Source organism: Coregonus lavaretus, assembly GCF_964263955.1.
Source record: "Coregonus lavaretus genome assembly, chromosome: 10".
Classification (NCBI taxonomy): Eukaryota; Metazoa; Chordata; class Actinopteri; order Salmoniformes; family Salmonidae; genus Coregonus; species Coregonus lavaretus.
Window position 1 is genome coordinate 55,790,698 of NC_139997.1, and position 26,167 is coordinate 55,816,864.

The 26,167-nt window shown below is 44.9% G+C and overlaps 1 protein-coding gene across 1 annotated transcript in view; it reads right to left on the reverse strand.

Moving 5' to 3' along the window:
- The window catches only part of LOC311136385 (uncharacterized protein), a 61,794-nt gene that overhangs the window by 15,467 nt on the left and 20,160 nt on the right, over window positions 1-26,167 (reverse strand). The window contains exon 2 of the mRNA XM_084170481.1: window positions 15,206-15,442. Coding sequence (XP_084026607.1) covers window positions 15,206-15,442 — 237 coding nt within the window. The remainder of the gene's footprint in view (window positions 1-15,205; window positions 15,443-26,167) is intronic.

Sequence of the window (26,167 nt, forward strand, 5' to 3'; positions counted from 1 at the left end):
TTTGTTGCCTTGGCCGTGTGTTTTGGGTCATTGTCATGCTGGAATACCCAACAACAACCCATTTTCAATGCCCTGGCTGAGGGAAGGAGGTTCTCACCCAAGATTTGACGGTACATGGCCCCGTCCATCGTCCCTTTGATGCGGTGAAGTTGTCCTGTCCCCTTAGCAAATGGGACGAGATGGGTCCCACTATGCCTGGCGAAAACCAAACACTGCATTCCACAGTAAGAACATCATACCAAAGGTCAAGCATGGTGGTGGGGGTGTGATGGTTTGGGGATGCTTTGCTGCCTCAGGACCTGGACGACTTGCCTTAATAGAAGGAACCATGAATTCTGCTCTGTATCAGAAAATTCTACAGGAGAATGTCAGACCATCCGTCTGTGAGCTGAAGCTGAAGCGCAGCTGGGTCATGCAGCAAGACAATGATCCAAAACACACAATCAAGTCTACATGAAAATTTATAAAATTGGAAGTTTTGGAATGGCCTAGTCAAATTCCAGACCTAATCCCAATTGAGTTGTTGTGGCAGGACTTGAAACGAGCAGTTCATGCTTGAGTTAAAGCAGTTCTTTAAGTTCATGGAAGAGTGGGCCAAAATTCCTCCACAGCGACGTGAGAGACTGATCAACAACTACAGGAAGCATTTGGTTGGAGTCATTGCAGCTAAAGGTGGCACAACCATTTATTGAGTGTAAGGGGGCAATTACTTTTTCACACAGGGGAATTGGGTGTTGCATAACTTTGTTTATGAAATTAATATGTAATTGTTGTGTTAGTTATTCACTTATGTTCCCTTTATCTAATATTAGGTTTTGGTTGAAGATCTGATAACATTCAATATCACAAATATGCAAAAGTAGATGAAATTAGAAAGGGGGCAAATACTTTTTCTTTCATACATACATACATACATACATACATACATACATACATACATACATACATACATACATACATACATACATACATACATACATACATACATACATACATACATACATACATACATACATACATACATACATACATACATACATACATACATACATACATACATACATACATAGGGGAGAATAAGTATTTGATACACTGCCGATTTTGCAGGTTTTTCTACTTACAAAGCATGTAGAGGTCTGTAGTTTTTATCATAGGTACACTTTAACTGTGAGACACAGAATCTAAAACAAAAATCCAGAAAATCACATTGTATGATTTTTAAGTAATTAATTTGCATTTTATTGCACAACATAAGTATTTGATACATCAGAAAAGCAGAACTTAATATTTGGTACAGAAACCTTTGTTTGCAATTACAGAGATCATACGTTTCCTGTAGGTCTTGACCAGGTTTGCACACACTGCAGCAGGGATTTTGGCCCACTCCTCCATACAGACCTTCTCCAGATCCTTCAGGTTTGGGGGCTGTCGCTGGGCAATACGGACTTTCAGCTCCCTCCAAAGATTTTCTATTGGGTTCAGGTCTGGAGACTGGCTAGGCCACTCCAGGACCTTGAGATGCTTCTTACGGAGCCACTCCTTAGTTGCCCTGGCTGTGTGTTTCGGGTCGTTGTCATGCTGGAAGACCCAGCCACGACCCATCTTTAATGCTCTTACTGCGATCCATCCTCCCCTCAATACGGTGCAGTCGTCCTGTCCCCTTTGCAGAAAAGCATCCCCAAAGAATGATGTTTCCACCTCCGTGCTTCACGGTGGGGATGCTGTTCTTGGGGTTGTACTCATCCTTCTTCTTCCTCCAAACACGGCGAGTGGAGTTTAGACCAAAAAGCTCTATTTTTGTCTCATCAGACTACATGACCTTCTCCCATTCCTCCTCTGGATCATCCAGATGGTCATTGGCAAACTTCAGACGGGCCTGGACATGCGCTGGCTTGAGCAGGGGGACCTTGCGTGTGCTGCAGGATTTTAATCCATGACGGCGTAGTGTGTAACTAATGGTTTTCTTTGAGACTGTGGTCCAAGCTCTCTTCAGGTCATTGACCAGGTCCTGCCGTGTAGTTCTGGGCTGATCCCTCACCTTCCTCATGATCATTGATGCCCCACGAGGTGAGATCTTGCATGGAGCCCCAGACCGAGGGTGATTGACCGTCATCTTGAACTTCTTCCATTTTCTAATAATTGTGCCAACAGTTGTTGCCTTCTCACCAAGCTGCTTGCCTATTGTCCTGTAGCCCATCCCAGCCTTGTGCAGGTCTACAATTTTTATCCCTGATGTCCTTACACAGCTCTCTGGTCTTGGCCATTGTGGAGAGGTTGGAGTCTGTTTGATAGTGTGGACAGGTGTCTTTTATACAGATAACGAGTTCAAACAGGTGCAGTTAATACAGGTAATGAGTGGAGAACAGGAGGGCTTCTTAAAGAAAAACTAACAGTTCTGTGAGAGTCGGAATTCTTACTGGTTGGTAGGTGATCAAATACTTATGTCATGCAATAAAATGCAAATTAATTACTTAAAAATCATACAATGTGATTTTCTGGATTTTTCATGCATCAGACGTAGAGGCAGTGCTGGCCTGTCTTTGAGATGCCCCTTTAATGTTCACTTGAGTGTAAAGGAGCAGCATTCAGGGGCACACGATTCCCACAGTAGTGTTCTCTCTCTCTCACAGGCCCACTGACTGTGAACAAGAGCAGCGCTGACAGAACAGGAGGGGAGCTTCTTAATCCTCTTTAGACACATTGGTGCTGCTTATGAAATGACAAAGGAAAACTGGCCCTTTCCAAGTGTAATGTGTGATATTTCAGAGCTATTGAATGGAGTCTTCAGCTTGTACAGACCTAATGACTGCATGTTGCTACAGTCCTGTAACTCGATGAAGTCTTCATGGACCGGTTATGCTATAGCTACAGCAGCACTGACACTTCTCATTCCAAACCAACTCCATGTCTACGTCTCAAATGATTCCCTATTTAGTGCACTAGGGCCCATTGGGCTCTGGTAAAATACATTGCACTATGTAGAGCAGGGATCATCAACTAGATTCAGTCGCGGGCCGATTTTTTCCTTGAGCGGATGGTCGGGGGGCAGGAACATCATTACAAATAATTTGTAGACTGCAACTTGACAGCAAGAAGCCCAAACAGATTTAAAGTTTGACTAAAACAATCATTTCAAACATTGCTTACATTTGTATACGATCACGTCTATTATGCATGGGAATACTTGGGAACCGATTTCTTAAATTAAAATAAATTGGAGCTGATTTCCTGGTGTTTTCACAGTCTTTCATGTCCAACAATGGGGGGCAAATAAATCTAACCGCGGGCCAAATTCGGCAAGCGGGCCGCCAGTTGGGGAACCCTGATGTAGACAACAGGGTGCCATTTAGGACACAGGGAGACCAGGCCACAAGAGAAGTGAGGAACAGAGATGTATGAACCCAGCTAGCACATAACGTTCTGAGAACCATTTGTTTCTTAGAGCTTGGTGAGAGTGTGGTTGTCCTATGGTTATTTTGCATACAACCTTCCCACAACTTTCTGGGAATGGTGCAGGATAGTTGCTTGGTATTTCATTACTTGAACAGAACGTTTCCTAAAAGTTCAAACATGGTTACATTTATGTTAAATGTTTGTAATGTTCTAGGAACGTTCTCCAACTGGTTTGACATTGGGAATGTTCAAATAGTTCAGAGAATGTTAAGAAACAACGTTCTTCTGTGGGAATTTCAGTAATTCAGTATAACGTTTTCTACAGGTTTCCTCATGGTTCTATTTTATGTTTAAATGTTTAAACGTGTATTTTCCCATATATTGACACATCCTATGTGTTTTAATCAACTATATTCACTGAGCTTGTCTGATGCTTTAAGCACACAGTTTGATTAAATAATTAAGACACACAAATGACTAGAGGGAGTCTGACCAGCAATTTATTTGATTGTGCCTAAGGAATGATTGCTGCCTAAGGAAATTAATTTCCATGTGTCCTATATGAGCTTGGAGTTCACAATAGTTAACCCAAAATAAGCTAGCAGTGTTATTAAAAAGAGATTTTGTATACTTTTTAGCCAGTTGTTCTGAAAGTAGCGTTCACGAGCCAAAAGTGGTCCCTGAAAATTGCGACTAGGTCACATATGTGCAGTTATGAGCACCACGCCATTTCTCTCGCTCTGCTGTGTGTGCGTCATGTTCATCTTGCTAGGTGTCACTCATATGGCGAGCGGCTGAAGCTGATTGGTTGAATTTGAATTGCTAGGGGGCTGGCCCACGTGGGGGAAAATGTAGGGTAAATGGCGCAGCGCAGCTTCCAGAGAAAGTTGCTTCAAATTAGGGATTTTGTGGCTAATTGAGGTAAAACAGTATTTCTGCTCATAGATTATGCATGCATGAACTCCACATTGACACATCCAGCCCAAAGCGGGAGGTTTAAAAAAATACTTTGTAGTCGCCAATGTTCCGGAGCATGTCTTTAAAAGTCTTGAAACATTCAGTGAAAGTTAAGTTATAAAAAAAAACTCAAAATAACCTATAATTTCCGTTCTCAGAGCGTTAATAAAACTTTAAAGGAACCAGAGTAAAGAATTCTCAGAATATCCCTGCAAACTAAAAATAAACGTTCCCAGAACAGGCAACATTTTCACTTCTGTTCTCAGAACGTTATAAAAAACATTCAGTTTTACCGGTCAGGAAACGTATGGTTTTGTTCCCAAAACCAAACGTGAATCCAAAAACATACGTTCCCACAACTTCCAAGGAACCAAACGTGCTAGCTGGGAAGGGTTCAATACGTTTCAATTTTCAATGTCACATGCACAAGTACAGTGAAATGCCTTTCTTGCAAACTCAAAACCCAACAATGCAATAATCAATAACAATGTAATACTAGAAAAATAAACACGAGAAATAAGAAATATGAAGAACATAATCAGTAAGTAAGCATACTACAGTGAGGGAAAAAAGTATTTGATCCCCAGCTGATTTTGTACGTTTGCACACTGACAAAGACATGATCAGACTATAATTTTAATGGTAGGTTTATTTGAACAGTGAGAGACAGAATAACAACAACAAAAAATCCAGAAAAATTTGGGAAATAAGTATTTGACCCCTCTGCAAAACATGACTTAGTACTTGGTGGCAAAACCCTTGTTGGCAATCACAGACGTTTCTGGTAGTTGGCCACCAGGTTTGCACACATCTCAGGAGGGATTTTGTTCCACTCCTCTTTGCAGATCTTCTCCAAGTCATTAAGGTTTCGAGGCTGACGTATGGCAACTCGAACCTTCAGCTCCCTCCACAGATTTTCTATGGGATTAAGGTCTGGAGACTGGCTAGGCCACTCCAGGACCTTAATGTGCTTCTTCTTGAGCCACTCCTTTGTTGCCTTGGCTGTGTGTTTTGGGTCATTGTCATGCTGGAATACCCATCCACGACCAATTTTCAATGCCCTGGCTGAGGGAAGGAGGTTCTCACCCAAGATTTGACGGTACATGGCCCCGTCCATCGTCCCTTTGATGCGGTGAAGTTGTCCTGTCCCCTTAGCAGAAAAACACCCCCAAAGCATAATGTTTCCACCTCCATGTTTGACGGTGGGGATGGTGTTCTTGGGGTCATAGGCAGCATTCCTCCTCCTCCAAACACGGCGAGTTGAGTTGATGCCAAAGAGCTCCATTATGGTCTCATCTGACCACAACACTTTCACCCAGTTCTCCTCTGAATCATTCAGATGTTCATTGGCAAACTTCAGACGGGCCTGGATATGTGCTTTCTTGAGCAGGGGGACCTTGCGGGCGCTGCAGGATTTCAGTCCTTCACGGCGTAGTGTGTTACCAATTGTTTTCTTGGTGACTATGGTCCCAGCTGCCTTGAGATCATTGACAAGATCCTCCTGTGTAGTTCTGGGCTGATTCCTCACCGTTCTCATGATCATTGCAACTCCACGAGGTGAGATCTTGCATGGAGCCCCAGGCCGAGGGAAATTTACATTTCTTTTGTGTTTCTTCCATTTGCGAATAATCGCACCAACTGTTGTCACCTTCTCACCAAGCTGCTTGGCGATGGTCTTGTAGCCCATTCCAGCCTTGTGTAGGTCTACAATCTTGTCCCTGACATCCTTGGAGAGCTCTTTGGTCTTGGCCATGGTGGAGAGTTTGGAATCTGATTGATTGATTGCTTCTGTGGACAGGTGTCTTTTATACAGGTAACAAGATTACATTAGGAGCACTCCCTTTAAGAGTGTGCTCCTAATCTCAGCTCGTTATCTCAGCACCTGGGAGCCAGAAATCTTTCTGATTGAGAGGGGGTCAAATACTTATTTCCCTCATTAAAATGCAAATCAATTTATAACATTTTTGACATGCGTCTTTCTGGATTTTGTTGTTGTTATTCTGTCTCTCACTGTTCAAATAAACCTACCATTAAAATTATAGTCTGATCATTTCTTTGTCAGTGGGCAAACGTACAAAAATCAGCAGGGGATCAAATACTTTTTTCCCCTCACTGTATATACAGGGTCAGTTCAAATACCATATTTACAATGTGCAGGGATACTGGAGTGGAGGTAGACATGTATAGGGGTAAGGTGACTAGGCAACAGGATAGAAGATAAACAGAGTAGCAGCAACAGCTTGTATGTGAGTGGGTGTGTGTGTGTGCAGTCAGCATAAATGTACAGTGCATTCGGAAAGTATTCAGACCCCTTGACTTCTTCCACATTCTGTTACGTTACAGCCTTATTCTAAAATGGATCAAATTTGGGTTTTTTTCTCATCAAACTACACACAATTCCCCATAATGACAAAGAAAAAACTCAGATAGTCTGTGTAGCTATTTATCAGTCTATTGCTTGGGGATAGAAGCTGTTCAAGTGCCTGTTGGTGCCAGACTTGATGAACCGGTACCGCTTGCCTTGTGGAAGCAGAGAGAATGGTCTATGGCTTGGGCGGTTGGAGTCTAACTATTTTCTGGGCCTTCCTACCCACCGCCTGATATAGATGTGGTGGATGGCAGGGAGCTCGGCCCCAGTGATGTACTGGGCTGTCCGCACCACCTTCTGTAGCGCCATGCGATCGAGGGCAGTGCTATTGCCATAGCAGGCAGTGATGCAGCCTGTCAAAATACTCTCAATTGTACAGCTGTATAACTTTTTGAGGATTTGAGGGCCCATGCCAAACTTTTTAAACCTCCTGAGGAGGGAAGAGGTGCTGTCGTGCCTTCTTCATGACTGTGCGTGGGTGTTTGGGCCATTTTAAGTCTTTAGTGATTTGGACACCGAGGAACTTGAAGCTCTCGACCTGCTCCACTGCAGCCCCGTCGATGTGGATGGGGGCGTGCTCGCCCCCCCATTTACTGTAGACCACGATCAGCTCCTTGGTCTTGCTGACGTTGAGGGAGAGGTTGGTGTTCTTGCACCACACTGCCAGGTAACTGACCTCCTCCCTGTAGGCTGACTCATCGTCGCCGGTGATCAGGCCTACCACCGTCGAGTTGTCAGCAAACTTGATGAGGGTGTTGGAGTCGTGTGTGGCAGTCGTGGGTGATCAGGGAGTCAGGAGGGGACTAAGCACACACCCCTGTGTTCAGGGTCAGCGTGACGGAGGTGATGTTGACTATCCTCACCACCTGGGGTCGGCCCGTCAGGAAATCCAGGATCCAGTTGCAGAGGGAGGTGTTCTAAGCTTGGTGACGAGCTTGGAGGGGACAATGGTGTTGAACGCTGAGCTGTAGTCAATGAACAGCATTCTCACATAGGTATTCCTCTTATCTAGGTGGGTGAGGACAGTGTGGCGAGCAATTGAGATTGCGTCATCTATGGATCTGTTGGGACGGTATGCAAATTGGCGTGGGTCTAGGGTGGCTGGGATGGTGGAGTTAATGTGTGCCATAACCAGCTTCTCAGTACACTTCATGATTACAGAAGTGAGTGCTACAGGATGGCAGTCATTGTGGCACGAAGCCTTAGAGTTCTTGGGAACGGGGATGATTGTGGTCATCTTAAAACATGGGAATTACAGACTGGGACAAGGAGAGGTTGAAAATTACTGTGAATATGCCTGCCAGCTGTTCTGCGCATGCTCTGAGAACGCGCCCTGGAATACCGTCGGGCCCCTCTGCCTTGCGGGTGTTGACCTGATTAAAGACCATTTTCACATCAGCCTCGTAGAGCGAGATCACCCAATCCTCTGGGTCGGTGACGGCCCTCACACCCGGCACGATGTTGTTGTTGTCAAAGCGTGCATAAAATGTATCCGTAATGGACTGTAGCCCAACATGCAGCAGGCAGGATTCGACCTTATTCCTATATTGTCCTTTTGCTTGTTTGATGACTGTGCGGAGGTCATAGCGGGACTTCTTGTACTTATTCCTGCCCTCGGCCGTAGCCTCAGGATTGTCTACGATAGCTCTGTGTGCGGTAGCCCTGTCCTTTAGTTTAGTGCCAACCTCGGTGTTAAACCAGGGCTTTTGATTGGGGAAGCAGCAAACCCTCACCGTGGGGACAACGTCACTGATACATTTCCTAATGAAGCTGGTGACTGAGGTGGTTACCTTGTCAATGTTATCAGTGGAGTCTCGAAACATATTCCCATCAGCGCTAGCAAAGCAGTCCTGTAGCATCATCTTTGATTCTGGTGACCATTTCTCAATGGAGCGAGCCATGGGTACTTCCTGTATGAGTTTCTGCTTGTGAACAGGAAGCAGGAGTACGGAGTCATGATCTGATTTGCCGAATGGTGGACAAGGGAGGGCCTTGTATGCTTGCTTGTGTGTAGAATAACAGGGGTATAGGACTTTATCGCCCCTAGTGGCGTTGGAGACGTGTTGCTGGAAGTTGGGCATCACGTGTCTTAGTGACGCAGAATTAAAATCGCTGGCAACCAGAACAGCAGCCTCTGGATGTTTTCTTGCTTGTTTATAGCCTTGTACAGCTTGTTATTTTTCTTTTCCTGAGGTAGAATATGTCTCTTTTGTTGCTGTGTCTTATGCTCCCTGTACAACTGGACTGTTTATTCTATCATAATGTGATAGACTCCACAGAAGGGAGGACTGTTGCAGCGTGGGAACAGTTTCTGGTGCTTTAGTGGGGGGGGACTGTTTCTGGTGTTGTGGGGGGAGTTTCTAGTGCTGCTATAGCGTGAATGCCCTGTGTAGTGGGGGGACTGCTATAATGTGACCTCAGCGTGCAGTAGGGAATTGCCATAGTGTGAATGCAGGGTGCAGTGGAGGACTGTTTCTAATCAGGCAGTGCTGTGGCCTCCCAGCGGGGTCCTGTATTTAGTGGTGAGGTGCTCTGTGACACACCTGTTCTGCTGACCTTTCAGCTAGCAGTGTCTCACAGTCTGTCTGAGTGTGTATAGCTGCTATAAACAGTACTCTACTCTCAACTTTCAGCTCTCACATACTGTCCGCCCGACTGAGTAGGGGGGGGGGGGGGGGGATTCTACCAGCCGCCAGACCACCTTACAACCTCCAACAACACTCTGAATTACTCACAACTATTTACATTCTGAATGATTGATATTAAATGTTACAGATGAGGGTCTTTAGGCCATGGTGAATTTGATTCAGTTACAGGAAAGGGGATACAAATTACAAGCAGAGACCACTAGCTGTGGCTGCGACACCTGGAATAGATCACTTTAACACACTTTTCTCATAGGAATTAATAGCCAAACTGGTTTGCCCAAGTCATATTTCCATCTGTTACTACACACCCAAAAAAACATATCAGCCCTTATTCTTCACAGCAAATGTATGTCTGTGTGCTGAAACGACAGTGACCGAGTCAGAGCTTCGGGCCCAGACCCCTCTATCGCTCTCCTAGAGATGTAGCGCAGTGTGCTGCACATCCGTTCCTCCAGGGGGTGTCAGAGCAGACGATAGCAGAGCGGATGATAGAGCAGAGCAGGCAGCTGGTGTCCTGGGCTCCTCCTGGTTCACACGGACTGCAGACAACAGAAAACACTGAGCCGTAGCCTGACCTAGACATATACATGCCACTCAGCTAGCGGTCTGTCCGTCTGTCTCCCTGCCTGCCTGGTAGGAGAATGTACACATGAGAAGTCTCTTTCAAAAACAACCACGTCGCTCTCCTCTCTCTCCGGGGGTCATGAGCATGGCCTAAATAGCCAGGCCTCCTGGCATCAGTGTCAGACAGTAGGGATGGAGGGGGGATGGGGTGCTGGGTTGTTCAGGTGTTCAGGTGTAACTCAGAATCATGTCTGGCATATAATAATCACAAGACTCTGTAGTTCCAGCTGAAATCCATCCACTCATTGTAGATCAGGGCCCGTATCCATAAAGCCTCTCAGAGTGGGAGTGCTGATCTAGGATCGATATAGTCTTATTCATTATGATCTAAAAGAAATGCACAGTAGCGGCAAACTGACACTGGAACACTGTCAATTGACTGTCTCATAACCAAACATGTAACCCATATCTCAAACTGATCACATCACCCGTATTATGTTTATGAACTAGCAGTCAGAAATGTTGAAAGCTACTGTAGTAACAGAAGTATGTTGACAAGACAAAGGAGGCCCGAATCTACATGGTTATGAACCTGGCGGTCGGACAGCGATGCCAGAGAAGAGCTGATATGGAGAGATTCTACATTGATTGAACCCTGGTGATTGATTTTCCTTTGTGTGCGAGAGACCAAGAGAGAGAGACAGAGAGAGAAGGAGAGACCTGTTTGTGAGATTCCTCCCTGCCTGCCTGTCTGCCATTGAGTGCAGCGTAATAGAGGGGTGTGTTTTCCCCTGCTCTCTCAGGAGACATTGACCGCAGGCCTCAGGAATCCACAGCTGCAGCTCCACAGCACCGCACCGCAGCAGCCAGCCAGCCCAGCTAATCTGGCTCTAATCTGGACAAGGGGGGGAAATACACAAGGCTAATTTACACCAACCCGGTCTGAGCCAAAATGGCAGACGATTGGCGGGAGAGATAAGGATGTCTCAGTGTATTTTGGAGCGACCGGGGGCCGTGGGAAAGAATGGGCTCAGGAGAGGAGAGGAGGTCTACAATAACTCAGGCCAAATCCATTTTCCGATAAGGCAGCAATCTTGTACTGGGGGTAACCTTGCTGAGAGCTTCCCAGACACCATCTAAAAGCTTCAACCATGTTGTATCTATGGTCATATAACCTGACACACAGAACATGCAAAGTGGGGGCATTGTTTTTTCGCCTCATGTAGAGATGTGTGTGTGTGTTAGGGCTGGGAGATATGGCCTAAAAATCATATCTCAATGTTTACTAACTTATGAGCAATTCACAATACAGTGCAATCGGAAAGTGTTCAGACCACTTGATTTTTTACATATTTTGTTACGTTACATCCTTATTCTAAAATTGATTAAATTGATTTTCCCCCCTCATTAATCTATACACAATACCCCATAATGAAAAAGTAAATATTTTTTTTGCAAATGTATTAAAAATAAACAATTTAAATATCACATTTACAAGTATTCAGACCCTTTCCTCAGTACTTTGTTGAAGCACCTTCGGCAGCGATTACAGCCTTGAGTCTTCTTGGGTATGACGCTACAAGCTTGGCACACCTGTATTTGGAGAGTTTCTCCCATTCTTCTCTGCAGATCCTCTCAAGCTCTGTCAGGTTGGATGGGGAGCGTCGCTGCACAGCTGTTTCAGGTCTCTCCAGAGATGTTCGATCGGGTTCAAGTCCGGGCTCTGGCTGGGCCACTCAAGGACATTCAGAGACTTGTCCCAAAGCCACTCCTGCGTTGTCTTGGCTGTGTGCTTAGGGTCGTTGTCCTGTTGGAAGGTGAAACTTAGCCCCAGTCTGAGGTCCTGAGCGCTCTGGAGCACGTTTTCATCAAGGATCTCTCTGTACTTTGCTCCGTTCATCTTTCCCCTCGATCCTGACTAGTCTCCCAGTCCCTGCCGCTGAAAAATATCCCCACAGCATGATTGTGTCACCACCATGCTTCACCGTAGGGATGGTGCCAGGTTTCCTCCAGATGTGACGCTTGGCATTCAGGCCAAAGAGTTCAATCTTGGTTTCATCAGACCAGATAATCTTGTTTCTCATGTCTTTAGGTACCTTTTGGCAAACTCCAAGCGGGCTGTCATGTGCCTTTTACTGAGGAGTGGCTTCCGTCTGGCCACTCTACGATAAAGGCCTGATTGGTGGAGTGCTGCAGAGATGGTTGTCCTTTCTCCACAGAGGAACTCAGGAGCTCTGTAAGAGTGACCATCGGGTTCTTGGTCACCTCCCTGACCAAGGCCCTTCTCCCCCGATTGTTCAGTTTGGCCGGGCGGCCAGCTCTAGGAAGAGTCTTGGTGGTTCCAAACTTCTTCCATTTAAGAATGATGGAGGCCACTGTGTTCTTGGGGACCTACAATGCTGTATAATTTTTTTTGTACCCTTCCCCAGATATTTGCCTCGACACAATCCTGTCTCAGAGCTCTACGGACAATTCCTTCAACCTCATGGCTTGGTTTCTGCTCTGACGTGCACTGACAACTGTGGGACCTTATATAGACAGGTGTGTGCCTTTCCAAATCATGTCCAATCAATTGAATTTACCACAGGTGGACTCCAATCAAGTTCTAGAAACATCTCAAGGATGATCAATAGAAAGGATGCACCCAGAGCTCAATTTCGAGTCTCATAGCAAAGGGTCTGTTTTCGCTTTGTCATTATGGGGTATTGTGTGTAGATTGATGAGATTTTTTTATTTCATCCATTTTAGAATAAGGCTGTAATGTAACAAAATGTGGGAGGGAAATCAAGGGGTCTGAATACTTTCCAAATGCACTGTATATACAGTATCTCAATTATTTTCATGTTTTCTCTAAATGTACAATTAAAGGTCAAATACACTATTTTAAACTGTCAACAATAATTTAATGAATTCAGGGCTTGTGACATTATACCTAGGCTTGAGAAGGTTCAGCTACTGCCTTTTTGCAATAATTACTGATCTGGCTTTCAATCAGTCTATGAAAATGCAATTTTTGTTACAAATGTAACCAGAACCATGCATAATGCACATTAACTAATAATGACTAACTTCTTGTAGCAGGCATTATAGAAAATTAACACAGGTCTCATAAACAATCTCTGAAGCACAAGCCCACATGCTAGTGAGTAACCAGCTAATCTTTATATTTCAAGTTTAGCCAACTTGGAACTTCGATCTATTTGCTAGCTAACAAGGCAGAGCAGTTAAATTGTTATGAACACACCGTTCTGTCCGTCACCAACTGTTTGAACAACATGCTAGCCTGTCCACTTTGTTCAGACGTCGAAATCAAGTGGCCTACCTTATTTCTCAGAATGAGAACGAGTTGCCAATTCCTTATATAATTGTGTTTATTGTACATTTATAAAACAGAGACTAGTATAACAGTCTTTGGCTCAAATGCTGCTCTGCAATGCTGTGATTTGAGACATAAAAAGGGTTTCGTTAGAAAGGATACCTTCTCCTCTATTACAGTAAAATAATGTCTCAATGTCTTTAGGTGTGACCGATTCTGTTGGACCAAACCGCAAATGCAAATAGCGAGTTGAAACCATTTGTCAGAGAGGAAGAGGTGATCTCTCCTCTTTGTTGTTGTGAGTGGCAAGGGGAGGGGCTAATGGGAAGGTGCGGTCACAACAGCAGTGAACGAGAACAAACGGACATAAAGGCTCATAAAAACAAACACTTGTGATACAGGCATGATCTCTCCTTCCCTCCCCATCTCCTCTCTCACACTCTGCTCTCTATCCTTCTCTCCTCTCTCTCACACACTCTTCTCTCTATCCCTCTCCTTCTCTTTCTCGCTGGGCTCTATGTTGGTACATGGACTTAAAAAAGGTGAGCTCACCCTGTCTGCCACAGTACAGATCAAACCACTCTCCCCTGCTGTCTCTATGGCTCACACTCAAACCACTCCCAGAGCCAAGGCAGGCACCACACAAACCTTTTAGCAGTGTGTTTGGTGAGAGATCGAAAAGAGGACTTCAAAGCAGAAGTCAAAGAGAAGGAGAGCAGAGGGCAGGCTAATATGAACAAATACTACGCTGACCTTAACCTAGATGGCTCATTCCATCTATTCTACAGTATCCCAGCCTGCCGGCCGGCCGGCCTGTCTCTCTGCAGCAGTGTAACTTCAGAGCAGGACAGTTGGACTATCTTCATAGAGCTAATTGGTTCTGTTCAACAGCCGGCCCCACAATCAGCAAGGCTGCAGGGGGACGAATGGATGTGTCGGTCTGTCTGTCTGTGTCTGGGAGGAGGGATTCAATAATATATGTAATATTCCTCTCCACAGGCCACGGACTGACAGCTTAAGCTGGTAGGGAAGTATATACAAGCGGGGGCCTGCTGCCTCACATGTAGAGAAATTGGATGACAGAACTGACTGAAGCAAAACCGAGATGGAGACAATTAATGGTGTGATGAGATAAGAGACAGAGAGAGGAAGGACTCAAAAAGACTCAGAAAAGCCAACCGGCATACCACCCAGCCAGCATTCCTCTGAAGTTCAACAGGATTGGGTCTAGTCGAGACCACCTGTGAAGATACAGTAAGGTTGTGTTGGAGAGCCAGTAGGGGGCACTCTTTCCTCTGCTCTACTCTAAGGAGTGTCCAATGCCCCAGCGTAGTGACAGGGACCCTGCCCTGCAGAGTCCTTAGGATGAGATGTTAAACCGAGGTCCTGTGGTCACTAAAGATCCCACGGCACTTCTCTCTCCAAAATGGCCACCACAAATCAGTCAGGTGTGTGTTACGGCGTCAGCATGCTTCAGTTCGGCTGGCGCCTAAACCGAACAATATGCTTGCATACTCCCTTAAAAGACCTTCGGTTGAAAAACGAGAAAAAAGTAGCAATAGTACTGTTTATCCATTTTGAGACACCGTAACCAGTTTATACTTTCTCAAAATAGTCAGAAAAGTATGACACGAATGGTGTGCAGAAAAAGAGGGCTGTGTGTGTGTGTTGAATCACCGTGACAGACGTAGGACAGACAGAGGGCTAGAGCTGATAGATGTGTCATGTCTGCTGTAGAGAGATGGTGTGTGTGTTTCATACCGAGAGGCAGTGTTATGCTATAACAGTGAGGGGACAGATAGTGTTGAAAGAGGGCAGTGGTCTATGGAATGTGTGACGTATCGTGTGGCAGTGTTACGCTGGCCCAGTTCACAGCAGTGTTATGTTACAGGCTAACAAAGAGAGGGGGCAGATGGATAGAGCTACTAAAGGAGTAGATGTGTGTGGTGTGTGTCGTACCGTGTGGCAATGTTATGCTGGCCCCGTCGATGATGGCCTGGGCCAGTTCATGGTCGTTGCTCTCGAAGGCCTGGGCGGCGGCCCTGAGCGCATCCCAGATCTCCTTGCGGCCCTCGAAGGCGGGCGCAGTGTCCCAGAACTCATCCCGCTTACTGCGCAGCTGGCCGTCCGTCATTGGATAGTCACTCTTCCATTTGGGCTTCTCTCTCTTCAAGGCCTGGTTACGCCCCAGAGCCACTGAGAAAGAAAGAGTTCTATATTTGTTTGTGTATTAATTTCCTTACACTTTACTCTAACCAAATGAGATATATACACACATACATACATACATACATACATACAGTGGGGAGAACAAGTATGTGATACACTGCCGATTTTGCAGGTTTTCCTACTTAAAAAGCATGTAGAGGACTGTAATTTTTATCATAGGTAAACTTCAACTGTGAGAGACGGAATCTAAAACAAAAATCCAGAAAATCACATTGTATGATTTTTAAGTAATTAATTTGCATTTTATTGCATGACATAAGTATTTGATACATCAGAAAAGCAGAACTTAATATTTGGTACATAAACCTTTGTTTGCAATTACAGAGATCATACGTTTCCTGTAGGTCTTGACCAGGTTTGCACACACTGCAGCAGGGATTTTGGCCCACTCCTCCATACAGACCTTCTCCAGATCCTTCAGGTTTCGGGGCTGTCGCTGGGCAATACGGACTTTCAGCTCCCTCCAAAGATTTTCTATTGGGTTCAGGTCTGGAGACTGGCTAGGCCACTCCAGGACCTTGAGATGCTTCTTACGGAGCCACTCCTTAGTTGCCCTGGCTGTGTGTTTCGGGTAGTTGTCATGCTGGAAGACCCAGCCACGACCCATCTACAATGCTCTTACTGAGGGAAGGAGGTTGTTGGCCAAGATCTCGCGATACATGGCCCCATCCATCCTCCCCTCAATACGGTGCAGTCGTCCTGTCCCCTTTCCAGAAAAGCATCCCCAAAGAATGATGTTTCCAACTCCATGCTTCAAGGTTGGGATGGTGTTCTTGGGGTTGTACTCATCCTTCTTCTTCCTCCAAACACGGCTAGTGGAGTTTAGACCAAAAAGCTATATATATATATATATATCTCATCAGACCACAAGACCTTCTCCCATTCCTCCTCTGGATCATCCAGATGGTCATTGGCAAACTTCAGACGGGCCTGGACATGCGCTGGCTTGAGACAGGGGGACCTTGCGTGCGCTGCAGGATTTTAATCCATCACGGCGTAATGTGTTACTAATGGTTTTCTTTGAGACTGTGGTCCCAGCTCTCTTCAGGTCATTGACCAGGTCCTGCTGTGTAGTTCTGGGCTGATCCCTCACCTTCCTCATGATCATTGATGCCCCACGAGGTGAGATCTTGCATGGAGCCCCAGACCGAGGGTGATTGACCGTCATCTTGAACTTCTTCCATTTTCTAATAATTGCGCCAACAGTTGTTGCCTTCTCACCAAGCTGCTTGCCTATTGTCCTGTAGCCCATCCCAGCCTTGTGCAGGTCTACAATTTTATCCCTGGTGTCCTTACAAAGCTCTCTGGTCTTGGCCATTGTGGAGAGGTTGGAGTCTGTTTGATTGAGTGTGTGGACAGGTGTCTTTTATACAGGTAACGAGTTCAAACAGGTGCAGTTAATACAGGTAATGAGTGGAGAACATGAGGGCTTCTTAAAGAAAAACGAACAGGTCTGTGAGAGCTGGAATTCTTACTGGTTGGTAGGTGATCAAATACTTATGTCATGCAATAAAATGCTAATTAATTACTTAAAAATCATACAATGTGAGTTTCTGGATTTTTGTTTTAGATTCCGTCTCTCACAGTTGAAGTGTACCTATGATAAAAATTACAGACCTCTACATGCTTTGTAAGTAGGAAAACCTGCAAAATCGGCAGTGTATCAAATACTTGTTCTCCCCACTGTGTGTGTGTGTGTATATATATATATATATATATATATATATATATATATATATATATATATATATATATAGATAGATAGATAGATAGATAGATAGATATATAGATATATATAGATATATACAGTGGGGGAAAAAAGTATTTAGTCAGCCACCAATTGTGCAAGTTCTCCCACTTAAAAAGATGAGAGGCCTGTAATTTTCATCATAGGTACACGTCAACTATGACAGACAAATTGAGAGAAAAAAAATCCAGAAAATCACATTGTAGGATTTTTTATGAATTTATTTGCAAATTATGGTGGAAAATAAGTATTTGGTCACCTACAAACAAGCAAGATTTCTGGCTCTCACAGACCTGTAACTTCTTCTTTAAGAGGCTCCTCTGTCCTCCACTCGTTACCTGTATTAATGGCACCTGTTTGAACTTGTTATCAGTATAAAAGACACCTGTCCACAACCTCAAACAGTCACACTCCAAACTCCACTATGGCCAAGACCAAAGAGCTGTCAAAGGACACCAGAAACAAAATTGTAGACCTGCACCAGGCTGGGAAGACTGAATCTGCAATAGGTAAGCAGCTTGGTTTGAAGAAATCAACTGTGGGAGCAATTATTAGGAAATGGAAGACATACAAGACCACTGATAATCTCCCTCGATCTGGGGCTCCACGCAAGATCTCACCCCGTGGGGTCAAAATGATCACAAGAACGGTGAGCAAAAATCCCAGAACCACACGGGGGGACCTAGTGAATGACCTGCAGAGAGCTGGGACTAAAGTAACAAAGCCTACCATCAGTAACACACTACGCCGCCAGGGACTCAAATCCTGCAGTGCCAGACGTGTCCCCCTGCTTAAGCTAGTACATGTCCAGGCCCGTCTGAAGTTTGCTAGAGTGCATTTGGATGATCCAGAAGAGGATTGAGAGAATGTCATATGGTCAGATGAAACCAAAATAGAACTTTTTGGTAAAAACTCAACTTGTCGTGTTTGGAGGACAAAGAATGCTGAGTTGCATCCAAAGAACACCATACCTACTGTGAAGCATGGGGGTGGAAACATCATGCTTTGGGGCTGTTTTTCTGCAAAGGAACCAGGACGACTGATCCGTGTAAAGGAAAGAATGAATGGGGCCATGTATCGTGAGATTTTGAGTGAAAACCTCCTTCCATCAGCAAGGGCATTGAAGATGAAACGTGGCTGGGTCTTTCAGCATGACAATGATCCCAAACACACCGCCCGGGCAACGAAGGAGTGGCTTCGTAAGAAGCATTTCAAGGTCCTGGAGTGGCCTAGCCAGTCTCCAGATCTCAACCCCATAGAAAATCTTTGGAGGGAGTTGAAAGTCCGTGTTGCCCAGCGACAGCCCCAAAACATCACTGCTCTAGAGGAGATCTGCATGGAGGAATGGGCCAAAATACCAGCAACAGTGTGTGAAGACTTACAGAAAACGTTTGACCTGTGTCATTGCCAACAAAGGGTATATAACAAAGTATTGAGAAACTTTTGTTATTGACCAAATACGTATTTTCCACCATAATTTGCAAATAAATTCATTAAAAATCCTACAATGTGATTTTCTGGATTTTTTTTCCTCATTTTGTCTGTCATAGTTGACGTGTACCTATGATGAAAATTACAGGCCTCTCTCATCTTTTTAAGTGGGAGAACTTGCACAATTGGTGGCTGACTAAATACTTTTTTCCCCCCACTGTATGTATGTATGTATGTATGTGTATATATATATATATATATATATATATATATATATATATATATATATATATATATATATATATATATATATATATATATATATACATACACACTTATATGAAATGAGAACATTAACTATTAGTTATTGGAATATCCAGGGCTTGTACTCTTCTACCTTAGGTCTTAAGATCACAAACCCAGATTTTCTTAACACCACCAAAGGTCAAGACATAATAATACTTCTAGAAACATGGTGTCATACACGGAACAAAAATATAAACGCAACATGTTAAGTATTGGTCCCATTTCATGAGCTGAAATAAAATACATTTGTTTATATCACTGTTAGTAAGAATTTCTCATTTGCCAATATATTCCATCCACCTGACAGGTGTGGCATATCAAGAAGCTGATTAAACAGCATGACCATTACACAGGTGCACCTTGTGCTGGGGACAATAAAAGACCACTCTAAAATGTGCAGTTTTGTCACACAACACAATGCCACAGATGTCTCAAGTTGAGGGAGCATGCAATTGGCATGCTGACTGCAGTAATGTACACCAGAGCTGTTGCCAGAGAATTGAATGTTCATTCCTCTACCATAAGCCAACTCCAACGTCGTTTTAGAGAATTTGGCAGTACGTCCAACCGGCCTCAAAACTGCAGACCACGTGTATGGCGTTCGTGTGGGTGAGCGTCGTTTTAGAGATGTCAACGTTGTGAACAGAGTGCCCCATGGTGGTGGTGGGGTTATTGTATAGGCAGGAAAAAACTACAGACAACGAACACAACTGCATTTTAAATCGATAGCAATTTGAATGCACAGAGTTAACATGACGACATCCTGAGGCCCACTGTCGTGCCATTAATCCGCCGCCATCACCTCATGTTTCAGCATGATAATGCACAGCCCCATGTCTCAAAGATCTGTACACAATTCCTGCAAGCTTAAAATGACCCAGTTCTTCCATGGCCTGCATTCTCACCTGGCCCGCATGTCACCCATTGAGCATGTTTGCGATGCTCTGGATCAACAGCGTGTTCCAGTTCCCGCCAATATCCAGTAACTTCGCACAGCCATTGAAGAGGAGTGGGACAACATTCCATAATCAACAGCCTGATGAACTCTATGCGAAGGAGATGTGTTGTGCTGCATGAGGCAAATGGTGGTCATATCAGATACTCACTGGTTTTCTGATCCACACCCCTACCTTTTTTTTTTGTTATCTGTGACCAACAGATGCATATCTGTTTTCCCAGTCATGCCAAATCCATAGATTAAAACAGGGCAGGGACTCGGAAGGAATGATCATATGGTATAAACAGGTCCTTTCACTGAGCCAAATAAAAAAGGGCAACACCCACAATCCTTTGTGACAATGATTTATATAGGTGCAGTGTATGCTTCTCCCTCAGATTCATCTTACTATGATGATCAGTTTTATGATCATCTCCAAAGAGAGACCAACCAGTTAAGCTGAGGGAAATGTGCTTTTGTGCAGCGATTTTAATACTAGGACAGGTTCTGAACCTGAATGTGTAGACCCTGAGGGTTATAGACATATATTTGGAAATCCCTCCGTATACCCGTCCCATCACTATTAATAGAAATAGCCCTGACCAGGTAGTGAACAAGAATGGAAAGGCGTTAGTGCATCTATGTCGAGCCTTAGGCCTGTATTTGATTAAATGGCAGGATTAGAGGGGATTCTTTGAGAAGGTTCAGCTACTGCTCAGCTCTTGGGACCAGTGTTGTTGACTATGCAATCTCAGACTTGGACCCCTCCTCCATTAGTGCATCCACAGACACTATTGACTGAACACTGCCAGTCTTTAAAAAAAAACTTCTCCACCCAAAGACCACACAAACAGAGCCATGTGCACTGATTCATCTAAATAAAACATACATATGGGTCCCTGACAGTGCAAGACACTTCAACACAGCATTCTGCCTAGAAATTACAACCTGTATCAATTATTTCCTTTCAAGTATATTCAGCCCAAACCTCCCTGACATTAATGTGGTAGTGAATACATTAAATGAGATCTATCATAAAGCAGCCCCAAAAGCACATTTATGCAAAAGAAAAAAACTGTTCTAATTGGAAACCTCAAAAAAGAAAAATGGTTTGATGCTGAATGTAATCTCATAAGGAAAAAAAGTACATCTTTATCAAATAGAAAACATCACCAACCACAGGATAGAGACGTTTGGCAACAATATTATGACAGAATACAAACAAAACCTAAGATGGAAGAAACAGAAGTATTTTGAGAATACTCTCAAAGAGATTGAAGACTCCATTGATGGAAACCAGTTCTGGATTAAATGGAATGTTCTAAAGGGAAAACAGAGGAATGACCTGCCCATTCAAAATGGCAACATTTGGAAAGATAATTTGAAAGTCTATGGAATAATACCATCAGAAGACCCCAAAAAATATGCAAGAAAATCTCAGCTCCCTCGAACACACAATTAAAAACGTCCAGAACCCAATTGACTACCAAATTACACAGGCTGAACTTTCGAAGAAAATACAAAGCCTTAAACATGTAAAGGCATATTGCCCTGACAGCATCAGGAATGGAACGCTTAAAACACAGTACTCCTGAGCTGCAGGATCCCTTATTAAAACTATTCAACCTGGTGTTGGAGAGTGGCTGCTACCCTGATATTTAGAACCCCCATATATATAAAAAAAATTAGACAAATTAGACCCTAATAACTATAGGAGAATATGTGTCACTAGGTAACATGGGGAAACTGTTCTGCTGTATTCTCAATGACCGAATACAGACCTTCCTTAACACAACATAACGCTCTCAGCAAAAAACGAATTGGCTTTCTACCCAAACACAGAACAGACCACATACACACACACTAACAAACCAGCATGTTCATCAGAAAAGCAGAGGAAAAGTATTTGCATGTTTTGTTGATTTTAAGAATGCTTTAGATTCCATATGGCATTATGGATTATATTACAAAACCCTCCAAAGTGGCATTGGGGGAAAAGTATACGACATCATAAAATCAATTTACTCAAACACAACATGTAGTATTAAACAAACATGTAGTATTGAACAATAAAATAACATAATTTTTTGCACAAGGGCGAAGGGTGAGACAAGGGTGCAGTTTAAGTTCAACCCTGTTCAACGTCTACATCAAAGATCTAGCAGTGTCGTTGGACCGATCTGTAGACCCTGGACTCACCCTCTACGCAGATGACCTTGTCCTACTGTCACCAACAGAGCAATGTCTACAGGAACAACTTAACACTCTTTGGGAATACAGCATCAACTGGGCAATCAACATCAACTTTCAGAAAACCAAAGTCATGATTTTCCAGAAAAGGCCAGGAATCAGAGCAGCAGACTCTACTTCAAAAGAGGAAATACCATGGTTGAACATGCCCAATGATACAACTACCTGGGACAAAAAAATCTGTGGATTTGGTCTGGCAGTGAATGCACTAAAAGAAAAAGCCCGCAAAGCATTTTACTCCATAAAAATACAATTCTCAAATTTTGGTGCAAAATATTCAATAGTGTAATTTTAACAATTGCACTATATGGAAGCGAGGTTTGGGGTTCAACCCGTAATTACGATTATAAGCATTGGGAGAAAAACGCAATAGAAAATCTACATACAGAATTCTGCAGAATTATCCTAAATACCTCAAAGAAAGGATCAAATAATGCATGCAGAGCAGAACTCTGAAGATTCCCTTTATAATTGTAAATATAAAGAAAAGGACACTAACATGTTGGCATCATTTGAAATTAAGCACAAAAAAATCATTACAATTCAAAAGCACTAGAAACCCAAGATCTGAACCCTGAAAAGAGTCTCCTATGTCAGCTGTTAAAAACACTAAACAAACATATTTTTCAAACACACAGGGAAATCAAATCACATTGTTAAAGAAATGAAACCTCCTATTTGACAAATTGGGAAAATTAAACAAACACACAGAATAAACTAAATTGCCATTTGGCCCTCAAAAGAGAATACAAATTGGCAGAATATCTCTACTCTGTTAGAGATACAAAACAGTATATCCACATAATTTTCCTTCCTCATGATGCCATCTATTTTGTGAAGTGCACCCGTCCCACCTGCAGCAAAGCATCCCCACAGCATGATGCTGACAAATACGTGCTTCAAGGTTAGGATGGTGTTCTTCGGCTTGCAAATTACCCCCTTTTTCCTCCAACCATAATGATGGTAATTATGGCCAAACTGTTATATTTTTGTTTCATCAGACCAGAGGACATTTCTCCAAAAAGTACAATCTTTGTCCCCATGTGCAGTTGCAAACCGTAATCTGGCTTTTTTATGGCATTTTTGGAGCGGTGGCTTCTTCCTTGCTGAGCGGCCTTTCAGGTTATGTCAATATAGGACTTGTTTTACTGTGGATATAGATACTTTTGTACCCGTTTCCTCCAGCATCTTCACAAGGTCCTTTGCTGTTGTTCTGGGATTGATTTGCACTATTCGCACCAAAGTACGTTCATCTCTAGGAGACAGAACGCGTCTCCTTCCTGAGCGGTATGATGGCTGTGTGGTCCCATGGTGTTTATACTTGCGTACTACTGCTTGTACAGATGAACGTGGTACCTTCAGGCGTTTGGAAATTGCTCCCAAGGATTAACCAGACTTGTTGAGGTCTACAAATTTTGTCTGAGATTTCTTTGGATTTTCCCATGATGTCAAGCAAAGAGGCACTGAGTTGAAGGTAGGCCTTGAAATACATCCACAGTTACACCTCCAATTGACTAAAATGATGTCAATTAGCCTATCAGAAGCTTCTAAAGCCATTACATATTTTTCTGGAATTGTCCAAGCTGTTTGAAGGCACAGTCAACTTAGTGTATGTAAACTTCTGACCCACTGGAATTGTGATACAGTGAATTAAGTGAAATCATCTGTCTGTAAACAATTGTTGGAAAAATTACTTGTGTCATGCACAAAGTAGATGTCCTAACCGACTTACCAAAACTATAGTTTGTTAACAACAAATTTGTGGATTGGTTGAAAAACCAGTTTTAATGACTCCAACCTAAGTGTATGTAAACTTCCAACTTCAACTGTATATGTATTTACATACACACGTATGTATATCTATATATACAGTGAGGGAAAAAAGTATTTGATCCCCTGCTGATTTTGTATGTTTGCCCACTGACAAAGAAATGATCTGTCTATAATTTTAATGGTAGGTTTATTTGAACAGTGAGAGACAGAATAACAACAAAAGAATCCAGAAAAACACATGTCAAAAATGTTATAAATTGATTTGCATTTTAATGAGGGAAATACGTATTTGACCCCCCTCTCAATCAGAAAGATTTCTGGCTCCCAGGTATCTTTTATACAGGTAACGAGCTGAGTGTCACACCCTGGCTCTGGGACTCTATATGTTGAGCCAGGGTGTGTATATTCTATGTATTGTATTTCTGTGTTGGCCCGAGTGGTTCCCAATCAGAGGCAACGAGTGTCAGCTGTTGCTGGTTGTCTGATTGGGAGCCATATTTATAGAGGCTGTTTTCCCACAATAGTTGTGGGATCTTGTTCCAGTTGGTTTGTTCCTTTTGGTTTGTACCGTAGGACCGCACGTATCGTTTGTTGTTTTGTTCGAGTGTTTACTCTCTATAAATATAAGTATGTTTGCTCATCACGCTGCGCCTTGGTCTACTCCGTCTAACGATCGTGACAGAAGATCCCACCATACCAGGACCAAGCAGCGTGTCCAGGAGCAGGCGGCCTGGACATGGGAGGAAGCGCCGGGAAAGGAGCTGGAGAGGTTGGCGATGGCCCAGGTGGGCAAATCGTGGTCCTGGGAGGACATGCTCGGGGGCAAAGGGCCATGGGCTAAGATTAAGGCCCTGGCGAGAGAGGAGCAACGGCGTCAACAGTGTCGTCGTCGGACGGACGAGAGGCAACCCCAGACATTTTTTAGGGGGGGGGGGGGGGGGGGCACACGGCATGGGCGACTGGGCAGCAGGAGGCTGCCACAGGGCGAAATGGGAGACGAGGAGAGAAGGCCACCGGGTTACGGGAGCCATTGGTGAGAGGAGGGAAGGAAGTTGTAGAGGCACGGCGAGAGGTACTGAGGTGTATTGCCAGTCCGGTCCGGCCCGTTCCTGATCCCCGTTTAAGGCCAGTGGTGTGTGTTCCCAGTACGGTCCGGCCTGTTCCTGCTCCTCGCACCAAGCCTACGGTGCGAGTCGTCAGCCCGGTAAGGCCCGTTCCTGCCACTCGCACCAAGCCTACGGTGCGCGTCGCCAGCCCGGCCCGGCCTGTTCCTGCTCCTCGCACCAAGCCTACGGTGTGCGTCGCCAGCCCGGCCCGGCCTGTTCCTGCCCTTCGCACCAAGCCTACGGTGCGCGTCGCCAGCCCGGCCCGGCCTGTTCCTGCCACTCGCACCAAGCCTACGGTGTGCGTCGCCAGCCCGGCCCGGCCTGTTCCTGCTCCTCGCACCAAGCCTACGGTGCGCGTCGCCAGCCCGGCCCGGCCTGTTCCTGCCACTCGCACCAAGCCTACGGTGCGCGTCGCCAGCCCGGCCCGGCCTGTTCCTGCCACTCGCACCAAGCCTACGGTGTGCGTCGCCAGCCCGGTCCGGCCCGTTCCTGCTCCACGCACCAAGCCAGGGGTGCGCATCGTCAGCCCGGTCCGGCCCGTTCCTGCTCCACGCACCAAGCCAGGGGTGCGAGTCGTCAGCCCGGTCCGGCCCGTTCCTGCTCCACGCACCAAGCCAGGGGTGCGAGTCGTCAGCCCGGTCCGGCCCGTTCCTGCTCCACGCACCAAGCCAGGGGTGCGCATCGTCAGCCCGGTCCGGCCAGTTGCTGCTCCACGCACCAAGCCAGGGGTGCGCATCGTCAGCCCGGTCCGGCCCGTTCCTGCTCCACGCACCAAGCCAGGGGTGCGCGTCGTCAGTCCGGCACAACCCGTGCCTGGGTCACCGGTGCCTGGTCAGGTACCGGTCAGCTGCTCCACACCGGAGCTTAAGCAATCCGCTCCTACGATGTCCAGTCCAGCTCCAGCCAGCGGGGCCAGACCGGACCAGGGGCGCTACGGGGGGATTATTGGAGGGTGGTGGGCGAGCCCGGAGCCGGAACCGCCTCCGAGGAGGAATGCCCACCCAGTCCTCCCCTGGTTTGTTTATGTTTAGGCGCGGTCGCAGTCTGCGCCTTTAGTGGGGGGGGGGGGGGGGGGGGGGTACTGTCACACCCTGGCTCTGGGACTCTATATGTTGAGCCAGGGTGTGTATATTCTATGTATT